Source organism: Lagopus muta, chromosome 20 (assembly GCF_023343835.1).
Source record: "Lagopus muta isolate bLagMut1 chromosome 20, bLagMut1 primary, whole genome shotgun sequence".
Lineage (NCBI taxonomy): Eukaryota > Metazoa > Chordata > Aves > Galliformes > Phasianidae > Lagopus > Lagopus muta.
Window position 1 is genome coordinate 6,999,310 of NC_064452.1, and position 16,632 is coordinate 7,015,941.

A 16,632-nucleotide genomic window follows, 5' to 3' on the forward strand; every position below is an offset into this window, starting at 1 on the left:
AACATACCCCAAGGCCAGTTTCTCTGAGCTCTCCCAAAGCAGGAGATTCTCTCAAAAATGAAATGCTGGTATACAATAATCCACATCCACATCATCCTAAAGGTTTAAGGACTAAAAATCTTGGTAGGAAAATGTAAAGCACTCTGGCCCTGACCCAGCAAAGCACTTAAACATTCAACTGTTCCTCCTTGGACTTCAGAAGGACAGTTTACATACCTAGTCAGAACATGTCATGGAGCTTTGCTGGCCCACCATCAGACATCTCAGAAAGAGACCACCCCTGCTTCAACTTTACCTTGCAAAACAGAGGATCTCCTTGACCATCTCCTTACATCAAACAAAAACAGGAACATGAGCAAGACGCTGACTGGAGCCAAAGCACGTCAGTTTGACACACATTTTCCAGCTGCAAATTACTTCTCTTACAAAAAGGTCATTAAGAAGCAGTGTATACTGGGCAGAGGAAGACAATGGCTGCTGTAATAGTGTATGGCATAAGAAGTTATCACTGCCTATAGGTAGTTTAGCCCCCTGAATCTCACCTCAATGTGACCCCAAGACGAGCCCCCTTACCAAGCACACAGCACAGGGGATGGGAGTGCTTTGAGAATCACAGAATGGCCTGGATTGAAAAGGAGCACAATGCTCATCCAGTTCCAACCCCCTGCTATGTGCAGGTCGCCAACCTCCAAACCAGGCTGCCCAGAGCCACATCCAGCCTGGCCTTGAATGCCTCCAGGGATGGGGCATCCACAGCCTCCTTGGGCAGCCTGTTCCAGTGCCTCACCACCTTCTACCTCTACCTCCCCATTATGGCCCTTACTCAGCTTGAATCAGCAGCGGTTCTCACTTCTGTTGTAAAGGAGGTAGAGAGTGCTGGTACGGATCTGGGGAGGTTTATTTTGCTTCATTATTAGTAATAGCATATGCAAAATATTCCATAACAAATCTTTGCTCTACCACCTGCTGGGCACTACCCGTGAGCACGCAGGCAAGGCGCAGTGCGTTCATGCAGCGATCCGTTCTTTTATCACAGCACAAGGAATGCTTCCACACACACACGCAGAGGGGTGCTGGCTTCTGACGCTTCACAGTGCTTTTACTGTTCTTGCTGTATTAAAGTTTAATTACTTTTTAACTTAGATATTTATACAGAACATAAAGTGTTCAGAAGGATAACTGCCATCAGCCAAGACCTCCTTGGCAGGACTTTGAGATCATATTTTACTCTTCTGGTGATGGCAGCTCTGGCACAGAATTGCTTCACTTCTGAGAATTATGTCTATGTATGTTTGATCCCTTTGGGGAGACTGCCAAAGCACCAAGATTAATTAGCAACTTACCCAAAATACATTCCCCATTAGACAGATCTTAAAGGGTTCCTTGTCACAGCCTGCTTTATAAAAACACATTTTGAAATATTAATGAATCCGTATCACAACAGATGACATTTTGAACTCTATCTCAGAACCCATTCTCATCTCCACACTCACTAAAATGACAGTTATTAGTTTTGTGACAGCTCTGCACTTACATCAGCTTTGCAAAGCTCTGGCCAGATCACAGAAGAGAAACTTGCCTGATGGACAAATACAGCATCATTATGTTCCCAGCTACTGCAACATCCTCAATCAATACAGCTCTAAAAGTAAATAATATGACAGGCATACATTCAAACCTATGCGTGACCACAATGCAAAAATAATTACAAAGGCTTTTAGTAATTGTTTTGAAACATATACTCCCTTTCCCAAGGAACACAGCAAGGGACAGGTCCCAATTCATCTGCCTAAACCCTAAGAAAATGTTAGAGATGCAGGCAGGTCTAAATGAAAAGAGGCACAACCTTTCACTCCTGGTAGCAGAAGATGTTTCACCCATCCTTCTTAATTCCCAAGCTGGTTGTGATCATATTAATTTTCATCAGCCATTGAAGCTGAGAGGTGGAGCTTGTGCTGAGCTGCTTGCTCTTAAGAGTCCTTTGCGCAGCAGCTGATACACAAAGCCACTAAATATAATTAAACACAGCAACGGAAGAGCCAACCCTTAAAGGAAGGTTTCCCTACAGAGATTACCACCAGTTTAAATAATAATTAATAAGACACCTCAGCTCTCTGCCCAAGACCAATGTTCTATTTTAACTTGGTTGAGGAGCAGCAGGGAGGTGTGCGTGTCCTTGCAAAGTGCTGTCAGTATTTCAATGGACTGCATTGAGAGAACACCCCCAGAGTGCAGCAGCTATCTAACACAGAAAGATCCACAGAGATGCTGTCAAGGAGCCCAGAACTCTATAAAATAGAACCATAACGATGACACTGTGCTGTGAGCAGAGCAGGACGTCTCATGGTGAATCTACTGGGTTCAGACTCAAAATCACACTACATTTCAAGCAATTATCATCCCCTAAGGAGAAAAGGAATAGGCTTTCCTACCTCAGTGGGCAGTAAAGGCTCTGTTGGGAGCAGTGCTTTCCACAGCAGCGTGCTGGTGGTGAACAAGTACTTTTTCAGGGAAAATCATGCTTGCTCCAGGCTTCCAGACACGCTGTGCTGCCCAGCTCAGAGCTGGCACTTGCAGTATGTGCTCTCCTGCAGAAGCCTCCAGCAGCAGTAAAGCCTGGGGACTGCAGCACAACCCGGTGCATGTTTTCCCTCCTCACCTGACCTTCAGACCAACAGAGTACAGTAATAGTCAAGAAGCATTAGTTCTCCCACTCACCCACTTCTCTGGCAGTACCAGCACGTATGAAACTGAAAGGAGGCACAATAATTAAAATGCACTGCCAAGGGGTTTGAAACAGCATCAGAGGGACACCTCAAGAACCCTCCTCAGTTACAGAACCAGATGTTACTGTAGCTATGCTCCACATACTGATGCTACTTAAAATAAACCAGGAAGACATTCCTCACCTAAGGCTCAGGAGGGTTCTGGTATGCAGCTGAGTCATGCAATAATCATTAAAATCAACACAACTTCATCTCTGGTTTACACTCTATCAGCACAAGCCAAAAAAATATGCCTTTGTACATATCTAAAAAGCAACGCTGCACCCACTGAAACAAAGCACAAAGCAGTAATTTGAAGGTCAAGGTCTTCTGGAAACAATGGCAGAAATAAGAAAGAAATGCATTAAGAAAGGAGGAAGTAATGCACTTTTTTTTTTCCCCACAAAGAACTGGGGAGAATGTGTTCAGTGCTTGAGGAAGACATGAGATGGACAGCAACAGCTCAGCCACCAAAGCAGCACATGCCTCTCCCACCTGTTAGCACTGCACACGTTTTCTACAATATCAAAAAGCTATGAAACCTGCCTGCATGCAGAAAGATTGTGACATGTACACTGCTATCATCATCCTACCAGCAGGGACATTGCTGCTGCTCAAGTATAAGGTCCTAATTAGTGAGACTGATCTTCTGAACCTCAGTCCTCAGAACTGCATCCAACAGGCTGGATTGGACTATCCCAAAACGCTGTTCTTTAACACCTTCCTTCTTCATTTCTTTAATACAAAGCATTCTTTGCACACACTGAAGGTCTCCTTGAAATGCTTCACGGTGACTGCTTAAAATCTAGTTCTTTCATACAATTTCTATTCACTCTTTTTCTACAGTAGACAACAGTGAAACAACACATCCCTGATGTGCAGCAGGCCTTGCTCTGAGATGGTGCAGCTTAAAGTTATAGGCTGGTTTCACTTCAACATGGGAAAACAAACATCAACACAAGCATAGGAAAAGGTCCAGACTGCTGCTGTAGTGTTAAAATAAACACAGCAAAACCCACAAGATTTCCCAGTTAAATAAATGAATGACGTCCAAACTCGTGCATTCATCTCTGAAAAGCCTGAAGCATTTTAACTTGCACACAGGCACCTTTGGGACAGCAGCCCTTCTTCAGCTCCACACTTAAAGAAATGAAGAATTTTAAAAAGCAGACAAGCCAGCAGGTAACACTGAGCAGCCACAGCAGCAGCTGCCAGAGCCAATGTGCCTCACGGTGTCCTGCAGCCAGCATGGAGGTGAGAGGTCCAGCTCAGATGCAAGAACTGCCTGAAACAAGCTCATTGTGCACATCTGCAGCCACACAGATATCCACCTCGGGTCTCTCTATGTGTGGGTTTAAACAGGACCCAAGGGAACTCAGGGTGAGATGAAATCCCCTTCTCAGACAACCAAGGCCCACTCCTCCCAACCACAGACAACACCAATGTCTCCAGTTCTTTGCCAGGAAAGCTGCTGTACTGGCATCTCTTGCAGGCATCCCCACTTCAGGGATAACATCACAGAACAGAACTTGGCTACACACACAAGCTTCAGTTTCAAGCTCAGTCTCAGTTGGACCACTGCAAATTTACTATTCCAGTTTAAAACTTGTTATACAGGTTGAGCTTACTGCTGGAAAAGCCAACCTACCTACCCAGCCACTGCGAGCCAGCCTTACAACTGCCTTAAGAGCTCTCAGCCCCCAGACTGCTGCTTGTTTCATCTCACAAATTACTTCACCATGGAGGTGAAAAACCTTACAGCTGCTTTAGGCATGTAGGAATGGTGGCAAAAGAAGGATGACACTGTCAGGCATAATACCTAAAATATTTCTTTTAAATCTTCGTTTTCCTGCTAAGCTTTGCACTGAGATGAGCCACGCAGCTCCCAGACAGCACTTACCTCCTGTCTACTAAGTACCAGCACTCAGCCATTACAGACACAGCACTGCTCCATGTTCTCTGGGTTTCAGAGGCAGACAGAACGCTCAGAAAGGTTACATCAAAGCAAGAGCCAGTTGTCCAGATCATCAGCTACAGTCAGCAGTCCTCATCCCAGGAAAGGTAAGTTTTCACTCAAATCATTCTCAGTACAACCTTGTGATATGACTGCATAAATGCTACTCTCCCAAATTCAGCTCTTCAGGGTGATGGAGAAGGAACACTCTTCCCTTACATCCTCTCCATTAACCACTTTTACTTTCGCTCAAAACTACCTAAAAACTCAACCCAAAGACTTCTTCTACCCCCTTGGGAAGAGCCTCTCCCAGGCCAGCTGAGAGCAGCCAGTAGTCCTGCTGGACCAGAGCCTCAGGGTTCATTTTTGACACAACCCCCCACCTTCCCAGACACAGCATGGCCCTGAGACTCCCTGCCAAAGGGATCTGCTGAGCTAAGAAATCATCTCTCAGTGGGATTAGCTGTTCATAGATACTGCAGACACAGCCAGAACGATCAGCACTACTGTAACTGGAGTGTTAGGAAAGGAATTATGCCTCACATCTCTGGCACTATGTTAGTTTATTGATTAGAGGCCATATTCACTGCTATGCTTAGCTCTGGAGCATTGGGGCTGGCCCAAGTCAGGGCATCTGGAATGGACTGCCCAGGGAGGTGGTGGAGTCACCTAGCCTGGGGGTGTTCAAGGAAAGGCTGGATGTTGTGTTGAGGGACATGGTTTAGTAGGAGCTATTGGGAATAGGTGAACGGTTGGACTGGATGAGCTTTTAGGTCTTTTCCAACCTTGGTGATTCTATGATTCTATCAGAAGACCTTCGTTGTCTCTAAGATTCTGAGACAGGACAGCCCTTTTGGTAGGTGAGCCCAAAGGCTGCCAGGAGCTGCTCAGCCTGCAGAGAAGTTGTGTCCCTGCTTTACTGACAACATCACCTTGCCACATACACCCACCTAGCTTTTCCCCTTTGTTATCCCATCAGCCACCACCAAAGCACTGAGAATAAAGAATTTCCATTGAGAATCAGTGGGAAAAATTTCACTGAAAACCTGGCAAATTCGACATTTGATGAGGTGAAAACAGAGCTGAAAATGAAGCAGTCTGCGAAAAGGTGAAGCTGCAACTCCAAATGGCAAAGTATGTATTTGCATAGCTTACTCTCCACGTTGCCTTTGTTTTAACAGCAGTGTACGTGTGTTCTCTATTTACTCTCCCACACACAGCACACTGCATGTCCTCCCCTTTTCCCACCCACAGATAAACTGGCTCTGCAAACAAAACACGTTCAGATAACTGTGGAGGCCCGGAAAAAAGGACAGTGCTACTCCCCCTGGGGAAGCAAAGATACCCATGTAAATCAAGTTGTCTGCTTGGGATGTTGTTCTGGTCTCCTGAGGATAGGATCAAGTACACACCTTATAATTAATTTAGCTGTCACGTGTGTAACACATCCTTACTCCTACACACTGAGAGACTACTAATAGCTTAATTCTCTTCGGTTGTTGTTGTTGTTTTTAAATCACAGCCATTCCTGTTGGGTAAAGCAGCCTTAAAGTAAACACATACCTAGACTTTCACGTTCCTTCCAGTGATCAGAAACAACAAAACAGCTGTTTATGAATCAGAAAGGTCAATGCACTTCTGCAGGGGACAGATGCACGTTACAGCCAGAGGGTGGGAAAGTTTGAGACACAGTGCTACTGACCTAAAGGGGTTTTGGTTATTAACTGTGTGGAAGATACCCCCATTGCAGTTCACACTGCAGTGCAAACCCAGCCAGACCTCATTCCCCACTCACGTAACAGTAAGCTGTGCAGTCATCCTGCAGTGTTTTATCAATAAGGTTCCACTAATTTTACATTAGCTTACACATGTGCAGTCAACCATCAAAATCAGATCTATAATACAGGTGGTTTCAAAGCAGAAAGAGAAGCACGTGGCCTGGAAATCACAGAATCACACAATGGTTTGGGCTGTAAATGCAGGACTGCTGGCCATGTGCAGAACAAGACTCAGAAAGCTAACCTGGAGTTACCATTGGGTGGCAAGGATTATAACAGGCTGTGTTACACAGGAACATCTCACCAGTAAGAAAGAAAGTAACCAAGAAGTAAGTGACTGAAGCCAAGATCTATGGCAAACAGCCCTCAACCCTGGAAGTGGCAGCTCCTAAAGGAAACACTACCAAAGAAACCCTGTGACTGTGATACATCAGCCACTTCCACAACTGCAGACACACACCTGAAGCAGCAAGGCAGTATCTGCCAATTCTCCAAATTGGGCAGCCCTAAAGGCAGCAATAAGCATATTAAGCACCATCTGAATTGCTGTGCTGAAGTGACTTCTCTGATTGACTGTTTAATACAGCTTTGTTTGTTTGCTTTCCTTCTTACCTGCTGATGTTCCCTGGCTCCTGCTGTGATAGACTTCACAAGGATGTCTATTAATGGCTTGCACATGATCTGTAACAATAAGAGATCGAGTCTTTCTTTATCTTATTATCTTGGGCAAGAAGAAAATTCCACAAGAAAGATGTCCAGAGATCAGCAACATCTTATTTGAAAATCAACAACTTTGTTCACAGCAGCCCTGTAAAATTTTGATCACAACAAAATCAGCAGCAAAACTTTTTACTTGGAAAGGATCAGGAAAATGCCTGATTCTTGATTTAAGTCTCTACCCCCCTGATATTTTCTGTAGGCAGTTCATTTCATGCAGAGGAACAGCTTCACAGGCAAAGGAAAACATGCTGAGTTAGACTGGAGAAAGTCAGAGCTGGGAAAAGGTCCCATTCCATGCACTAAAGGGCCAGAAACAGCTGTCAGGAGGACAGCATCTCTAGAGATATATTATCTTAAAATCACACCCTGCAACAATTCATGGTCAAAACAACATTTCCAGGGCAGGGTTTCATGTCAGCAAAGCCTGCTGAATCTCTTTTCTGGCCTAATCCAACAATGTCTAGTTTCTATACAAAATCCTTCCAACTCCACGGGGAGAAAGAATCCAGACACAAGAAATGAGAAAGCATGTGGATTGCAAATACCTTACTGGCAGATTTCCAATGCCATCTATCAGGCACTGGAAGAAACAGAAACAGCAATCTGCTGTAAAGTTCTCTAAAACCTTGTGCAGATGGTCATTTCATCCACACCACCTAAAGCAGCTTCCATAAGGGGGCAAGAAGACTACTGAAAGAACAGATAGCTCTAGCAAGGTGGGTAAAACCCAGCTTTTAAAAAGCCAGTATCCACGTAAATCATTGCTTTTGTTTTATAAAAGGGATGAGCTTAAAGATTTAAAAAGTCATTTCTGCAAGGAACAGCTGTATGGAATCCACGAGCTCTAGAAACATGGACAGGAGCTGTTTAAACAAGCTGGCCCCTTCTGCCTTTGTGCAAGCACTGCTTATCCACGTGGTCTTGAATACTGGTAGAAAATTAGATCTTCTCTTTAATAAGCAGCCTTTTATTCCCCTACATTCTCCATGCTGTATCCCAACCCAAAGCAGAGTGGTCCTCCGCAGCACTGGTATCAAAACACACACTATTCAGAGTTTAAGAAGGTGAAAATCCGAGGAAGCCCTGCAACAATTTTAACAGCCCACAACCAACTGGAAAAGTTTCTCTCCTTTCTCCAGACTTACAGCTGTATTTTGGAGCCACGAGAAGGAAGTGCCCCATACAGGCAGCAACTTACCGGGAAGCGGGTGAAGAGATCGAGAAACATGGAGCTTGTGAGGGCACTGTTTCGTTTGCTCAAGAATTGTGTCAGTGCTTGCTGATATATCAAAGTCACTCTCTCCACGTCCAAGCAGCCTGTGCTCAAAAGCTACAGGGAAAAAGCAGAACAAAAATTTTCCCCTGAAACAAGAGTGATTCATTGCTATTCAATTCATATCAACCATTGCACGCTGATTTTTCCAACAGCTCAGTGCTCCTAGTTTATCTGAAACAGGCCTATGGAATAGAACATATTGCCAAGAAGAAACAACAAAGCAGGTCCCAAGTTCCAATAGCAGTATGGCCATGTTAGTGAAGCGTAGCATGGCTTCCTAATAAGATTAATTATACTAGATGCAGTGTGGTTTCATGCAAGGGCTGTATTGCTGGGGTTGTGGCAAGTATGTATAGCTCACATTAGGTTCACAATCCTGCAGCAGCTGTGCTGTACACGAGTTCTCAGCTGTACAGCCATCTGAAGCTGTAGATGCAGGTCAATATACCACGTAGCAGCTCTGCCCAGGATTTGTCAGTGCCCAGCAGACAAGCCCTGGTGCCAATCAGGGAACCAGCAATTCCAGACACGTGTAATGCTCTAATATCTCCCTCTGGTGGGGAAAAAGAAAGCCAGACAGGCAGCAGGAAAACGAGACCTGCAGAAGCAACATGGATCTAAACGAACAGCATGCAGGCGAACGAGGAGGGCAGCACCACATCCTGACATTGCAGCACCACATTCTGACGTTGCAGCACCACATCCTGACATTCCTGACTGTTCTCACACTGCCCAGGAGGTACAACTCTCGGGAAAGAAAGGGGATCAAAGCTGGGATCTTCACAACAGTACAGAGGCCCTACTGCTACTGCAGCTGAACACAAGCAAGACCAAAAAAGGCAGGATGGCTCTGAAGTGCCTATGCTTGGTAATTATTTGATGTATGTAACTGTAGAGGAGAAAACAGATGCTTTCACACACAGATATTGTCATCAAACATTTCTTTTGCACTAACAGTCTTTTCCATCAATGTGACCACTGCATCATATGGTCTGTTCTAGTTCCACTTTGCTGATTACTGAAAAGCTCCAGAATGTCCTCACAAAGCACTGCTCATTGGAAACACACCACGCTTGTTCTCTCCAAAAAGACCTTCCTGGCCTCAAAACAACATCAGCACCAGTAGAATCACACAGACCAAACTGTGTCACTTCTCTAAAACCAGCAACTCACTTTAACTGCTGGCTGTGCTCTTGGCACAGCAAGACTACAGCTCTGTTCCTCATAGGAATAATAGTCTTTGCTGTGAAGCTGCACAAGGATGCAGCATGTCTCACCCTAGCATCACCATCAAGTATGTTGTTTATGTTTCCCATAGATCTCCTCCTTTGTTTTTCTTTCCAGGAAGGCCAGCACAGAACAAGAGCTGCTTGGATTAGCAGTCTTGGTTTCTCACAAAGCCTTAGAAACATTGACTGCCTTTTCAGCCACTAATAATATCTCATTGTCTGTAATTTCCAGACCCTCCCTTGACATAAGCTAGTCCTGTTTGTATTCCTCCCACACTAATGTTAACAAAATTAAGGCTCTAATTCCTGCACACAATTTGAGAGATCCAGAGGCAAGTGCAGGCTAGCTGGAAAAACCCTCCTGATTTCTAGTGGGGTGACTGCAAGGGGCTGCCCAATATACAGGGCCACCAAATTCAGACACCTGTAACATTCAGCAGATTTTCAGCAAAAATGAGCAAAATTTCAGTAGGTGAAAGTGAAACAGACAGTAAAGCTCCTCAGCTGATAGACTCACAAAGCAGAACCAGGTGAAGAGCCTTCCAGCAACCAACTACCACCAAAATCAGGGTTGCTCTACTCTTTTTTCACTTAAACTACTCAGCCCAAATCTCAGGGAGAGAGGAGTTCACCCTCATCCACCACAGTCCTATGCACCCCTGCTCCTCAGCACCCTCCCAAAAAAGAACTCAGACTGCAAAGAGGTTAATACAAAAAAAACCAAAAAACCAGCACATCAGACAGAATAGCAATAAATACACATCAAGCATTTTGGGTAATTAACACGGATCCAGTGTCCATCAGCAGCCCCTGGTGGCCATGGGCAAACAGGAACTGCAAAGACAGGAGGGTGAGGCAGAACGGAATGGAGAACATGACATTTTATGGCATGGAAAAGGAATCATACAGCTATCTGCAGACAGCAGAAACAGTGAGACTGAATAAGCAATGTCCTCTCAGCAAAATGAGGTAATGCAAGTTTACTGGCAAAAACATTGCCTTGACAGCAGGCTGCTCTTACCTGACAAGCCTGTGGGATGGTGTTTGTCTGCTTCTTTGACAGAGGGACAGGAGGAGCTGGTGATTTATCTGACACATTTCCCCTCAACACTTTGAGCAGGTATAAGGAGGCACTTAAAAGAAATGAAAAAGAGGACAATAGCAGTTACCAGTGTCACTGCACAGCCACCTGAGGGCAGAGGCCAAGTGATGCAGGCAGCTTGCTCTCTACCAACAGAGGATTAGAGTCTGAGAGGGTCCCTTCTCCTAATTTAACACACTCTTGACAGATTTAAAGAAAATCTTAAGAGGCTGCACCATTTCACTGTCTGTCACCACAATCACAAACATCTCCACTACCAGCTTGGTTTCCTCAAGCTCATGCTGCATGCTGCCAGTTTTGACTAGCACTTCTGTATTTGTTCAGGCTTCCAGAGCCCAGTCAGCACCACAGTGCAGCTCTCTCAGCCCAGGCTGCTCTGTGCCTGGAAAGCTCAGGCAGATCATCAGAAAGGGCATGCAGAAAGCCTGCACTTCTAGAGAATGTGCATCAACTGTGCAGGCACACAACAGCTCTGCTCAGCACTAGCTCTGGCAGAAGCTGGCAGGGAGCCATGCAGCACACAGCCAGGACGTACCATGGCTCCTGCACAGCCACAGGCTGGCTGGTGCTGCAGGGCCAACACTGTCCCATGGCACTGGGTGAACCATGCAACATGGCACCCACACACACAGTTGTGTACAGAGTGTGAAAGTCTCCCTGAATTCACCTGCAAGCTACAAGAAAGCCTACAGGTGAGAGCCATTTCCATTTACACCAGGAAACAGCAAGATTACTTATAATTCCTAGCAGATACACATCTGGCTTATCCTAATTCACTGCATTCAGTGGCAAAGGAGATACTGGTATGTACAGACAGAAGCCAGCATCATTACAATCCTCAGTGAGCTATCATGGAGACAGGAAACCACAGTATTTACAGAATCATCATTGCAGACAGACCATAAATTAAACTTATCCCTGTGCTGAATCACGTACAATCCATTACTCTCTGATGAAGCCTCAAGGGAGCTTCCCATCACTATTAGCAAAGGTGTATATGACAACTGCTATACTGCAGATCATCAACAAAAAATAGACATCTCTGTTTGAAAATGCTCCACAGTGCCAAGCTGACTGACTAGTGCTCATGTAAGACTCAGATACAGGCACATGGCCTTCATAGACTTTCTCAGCTCTCTGAACTGTTGTAATATGCAATATTATGCCTGCTTACAGACCAGCCACAATCACAGCACTGCCCACAGAACACAGTACAGAAGCTCTTTTTTAACACTTACCTGAAATAATAGAGAGCCACTGAAGAATCAGTGTGCTTGCAAGCTTTTTTCACAAGCCTCTCCACAAAGGTGTGCAAATCATCTTGCAGGACATCCACTCTCTTGCAGTACTGCTTAGCTCGGCATAACGAGTTCCTGAAAGAGCATTAAGCACAAACCCAAAGCCATTACCTCCAAGAAGAGCTCTAGGGAAAAGATGTCTGAACTCTCATCACTGGGCTTAGCATAACACAACAAAAAAATGGTGCTAGCTCTGGGCAGCAAAGGAAACACACATTGCTGAGGCAAGAAGGGTGAGCAGAATTACTGCTCTCCACCTTGAAGCAGGTACTTGAGCAACAGAGTCAACATTCTTCCAGAGTTCCACCAAGTGAAACTGGCAGCCAGAAACCATGCTACAGCAGAACTACTTCACAAAAGGGGAAGAGAGCAGCACTTCAGAGCAGTGCTGAGAACATCGGGGAGTGGGGTATAGAGGGCACACATCACTACACACATCATGCACTATGCCTGTCTTGTTTATATCCTTCCTCACTGCCAGTAAGCAGAGACAATCTGTACTTTGCCTGTATTAGTAATAATTTCTTGGGAGTTCGGTTCCAGCCACAGCAGCAACTCTGTAAGCCCAGAGAGTTGTTGAACCATTCAACTCAGAGGTCAGAGGCCTGGGGAGATATTCAGAGACATGGTACTGTGCCTGCAATAGCAAATATTTGTTCTGCAGGTTTCCACTTGCAAATTGGTTTAATGCTTGAAGTCCCTTAGACTAGAAAACTCAGGTCCTGAATGCTTTCTTGCATGTTATGGCCAAGCACTGTCTGTGTTTGTGTGTGTGTGCATGTGTGTGATGACAATAACCTAATTCCACATTGTCAATAAACACAGCAATTGTCTCCATTCTTAAAAAGAGAAACTTCAGGGATTCATCTAATACTACTGGTGTCATGAAAAAGCCCTCACCTACAGCAAGAGGATTAAGGACACTTACGTGAAGATATGAGCTGTTTTCTGGAGGAAATCAACCTCCTGCTTGTCTGCGTCTGAGCTCATGCACTGTTCAATCACTTGAAGCAGAGGCTCAATGATGTCGAACACCAGGGGGTTCTCTGGTTGCTTACTCAGGAACACTTCAACCAGATCCAGCACCTGAAAACACAGTTACTGAGGTGAGAACTAATGTAAACAAGGAACAGAGGATGGATTATCCAAAGCAGCTCCTTCAAACTGGAGCAGTGGCAGCTGGAAGATGTCTGAAGAAAACTATATTTACAGCTGAGATCTGTACACTTCCTGCTATCATTTCTAATGTTAGGACATGATAATGTGAAGACTAAATGTTTGAAACTGAAGATTAAAAGCTGCTGGTTAACTCTAGCCTATTTTGTGCAGTGGCACCACTTAGAAACAGCAGTTATGAGAGCCACCACCACTCAGCCAGACCTGAAGTCACTGTAATTTGGCACAGATCTGTTAGTTCTTACACCCATAAGTCCCCTTTGTCTTCCAGACACTGCATGACCATATAATCATATTCTTATCACACAGCATCAGAATAGAAAAGCAGCAAAGCCAATGGCTCACTACACAAACCAGCCTTTCTCCTAGCTACTGTGACACCAGATGTTTCTATACACGAGCAGCTGGAGCTGTTCCTGCATGCCTAACTGCCTTGTACCATACCATGATGGCATCAGGTGGCCTCCAGTCAGTATTACAGACACAAAATAACCAGGAGGGGGTTAATCACATCCCTCCTGATTTTTATTAGCATAACAAGTCAAGAAAAAGCTTAAGCTGCAAGGTTACCAGGAGGGATTTTATGTGCATCACACTGAGGCACATCAAGCTTGTCCAGTTTACAAAAACTGACAGGTACCTGCCTTATGGGTGAGTGCAGGGAGAGAGCCAGCCAGCTCAAGCATTACAGACAAGCAAATCAAACCCAAAGCTCATTTTTTAAACAGCACAACCTTGTTTTCTTTTTTGAGTCAGTATGTGAAGCCCCAGTCACTGCCCATGACCTTGCTGCATCAGGTGCAGTACAAGCCAGAAAAATCCAGTCCAATCTCCATGAGCTTACAACATACATGAATGTCCAAACTATTTAGCATTAAGTAGCTCATAGCACTCAGTAGGCTACAGCAAGCAAGCTGGCAGGCCAAAGCTCTTTGCTTGGGATACTTATCTCACCTTAATCTTGAAATCCCTCCGCAGGATCTTCTCTTTCCGTATCCTGTCTTTCTCATCCTTCTTTGCTTGGATCCGTTTCTGCTGTTCTGCAAAGAGAGCTGAGATGTTCTTGTCGAGAGCCATCATAGCCTCATCATCCAGTTCTTCATCACTGTCATCTTCTCCCTTTTGTTTTTTCAGGATGCAAAAACTACGTGTCACTTCACGTACTTCAAAAACAGCTCCTAACCCTCACCTGCCCAGGACAGCCCCAGCTCTGCAGGGACACAAAAACAGACACTACATAATAGCATCCCAAGGCTTTAGTTCCCATCCATCTCATTGACTGCAGATAGGAAAGCAAGCTATCGAGCTAGACTGAGGAAGCAACAGTGCTCAGGACACCCTGACAATAAATGAAAGAAAGAATGACTTACTGTCTTTGAAGCTCCTGACCTCCTGCATCAAATGCCACGTAAAGATGACAGCTAAGGTTATCACCACATAGGCTCAGACTGAATGTGGGTTTTTAATAATTTTTCACCACCCTAGACCTCCTGGTATCTGTATCAAGGTAGGTACTCAAAACATACCAATGCATTCCCTGCTTGAAGAACATTAATCAGCTGACTGCGAAAATCTTCATCCACTTCTTCATTCTTCTCATCTTCACTGTCATTCTCTTCCTCGGTGTCGCCATCATCTGAGGAGTCTTCACTTTCATCATCATCATCCTGAGGAAGAAAAGTTCATCTCCTCATCCCACCATTCCTCAGGCCCTGCTTAATTCTCAAATGTGTCACTGGTCAGAAATAAAAGTCAAGCCCTCCCTGCTCTCTTGCCTGCAGCCTTCAGATAACAACAGGTATCAGGTCATCACAAGAGCTAAGAGCAGAATATCACATAGACTTACCTCTCTGTCACACTGAATGTGCCTTAAAAAGGAAGCTTCTAAGGAAGAACTGAAGTAACAGCCCTCCATCTGACTTCCCTTTCTGCTAACAATTAATAATGTTTCGTGACCTGAATATCTGCAGTTCTTAGAGCCCAAGATCTTGAATTCAGATGATCGTGCATCATGACCACAATTCGATCTGTGGCTGCAGAGAGGCCTGTGCTAATCTCAGGATGTAGGCAATTCTCAGGAAGTCTCACCTGCTCAAACAGCCATACCCACAACAGCATTTTCCTTCAATCTCAAGAGACTAATAAACATGCACTTCCAGCAAACCATTTGTGTGTTCCACATATAAAATAAATCCTAATAGAGACAAGCCATTTCATTCAAGGCAGAGAAATGCAGTTATGTCCATTACAACTGATCAGCAGAAATGTTACTGTTAAATGCTGAAGGTCTGACAATTGTTTGGCACAAGAAATGCCACATCAATTACCGTGTCCTGTGCAGACTTGATCTTTTTCTCTGATTCTTCCACCACAACAACAGCACTTTCTTCATCCTGATCTTGGTACGGGTCAAGAACCTGCAGAAAAGAGGGACTGTTTTTCCTTTTATTCAGTGCTTTGTTTTAATGCCATTGCATGCACAAAAGATGTGAATTTCAGCTCACATGGACAGCTGAATGATGACATAGTAAGGGCATGCAACTTTCTGACTTTTAATGCCATGGTAGTTATGAAGTTCTTTCTATAAGAGACAAAGAAGGTGCAGAGGTTGGAGACAGATCACACATTTGATTTGTAACAAGTCTAGGTTCATGTTTCAAGTACTGCCATCTCTATGCTACTCTCTCACAAGACACCACCTTACTCAGTGGTGTGACCAGCTCCAGTTTTCAGTGTTGGTTATTTTCAGTACATCTATGCTTAATCTTTTCAGAAAAAGCTCTCTTTGATATTCACGTATAAAACGTACCAGCTTTATAAAACGCATCAAGAATTTCCTCAGCCCCAAACTGCTAAGGAACGTAGCCTAAAATTAGATCACATGCTCTCACAAAGAAATCAACCACAATCTGCTTTTAAATTGCAGCAGCACACATATGACAGACATTTTTTAAATCAAGGAGGCTTTTATCTAACCCCAAAATAGAGACACGCTTCTCTGCCTGTTAGGGACAAGACTTACATCCAAGATCAGCTGCAGGCCCTTCTTGGTCAGGTTGGGACAGATCCGTCCAAACACGCTGTTGGAAATGCGGCGTATGAGCAGGCTGGGCTGGGCAAGGAGGGAGAGGAGGATTTCCACAATCACCTCAACCCATTCTGGCTCTGTGTTCTCTGCACAGGAACAAGCAATGGAAAAACAACTAACCAGAAGGAGAAACGTACCTGAAATAGTTTTTAGGTGACTGCAAAGCTTCAACAAGTAACAAAACCTCCAATTAATTTAATCATTACTCACATTAGCATTTTTGCTCTTCATGAGGTACCTATTTGA

General features: G+C 44.6%; 1 protein-coding gene across 1 annotated transcript in view; it reads right to left on the bottom strand.

Moving 5' to 3' along the window:
- MYBBP1A (MYB binding protein 1a) overlaps positions 1-16,632 on the bottom strand; it is a 50,391-nt gene that overhangs the window by 22,180 nt on the left and 11,579 nt on the right. The window contains exons 15-23 of the mRNA XM_048966679.1: positions 16,321-16,472; positions 15,626-15,715; positions 14,825-14,965; positions 14,253-14,417; positions 13,051-13,208; positions 12,063-12,197; positions 10,744-10,855; positions 8,416-8,547; positions 7,110-7,178 (exon numbers count right to left, since the gene is read on the bottom strand). Of these exons, the coding sequence (XP_048822636.1) occupies positions 7,110-7,178; positions 8,416-8,547; positions 10,744-10,855; positions 12,063-12,197; positions 13,051-13,208; positions 14,253-14,417; positions 14,825-14,965; positions 15,626-15,715; positions 16,321-16,472 (1,154 nt within the window). The remainder of the gene's footprint in view (positions 1-7,109; positions 7,179-8,415; positions 8,548-10,743; positions 10,856-12,062; positions 12,198-13,050; positions 13,209-14,252; positions 14,418-14,824; positions 14,966-15,625; positions 15,716-16,320; positions 16,473-16,632) is intronic.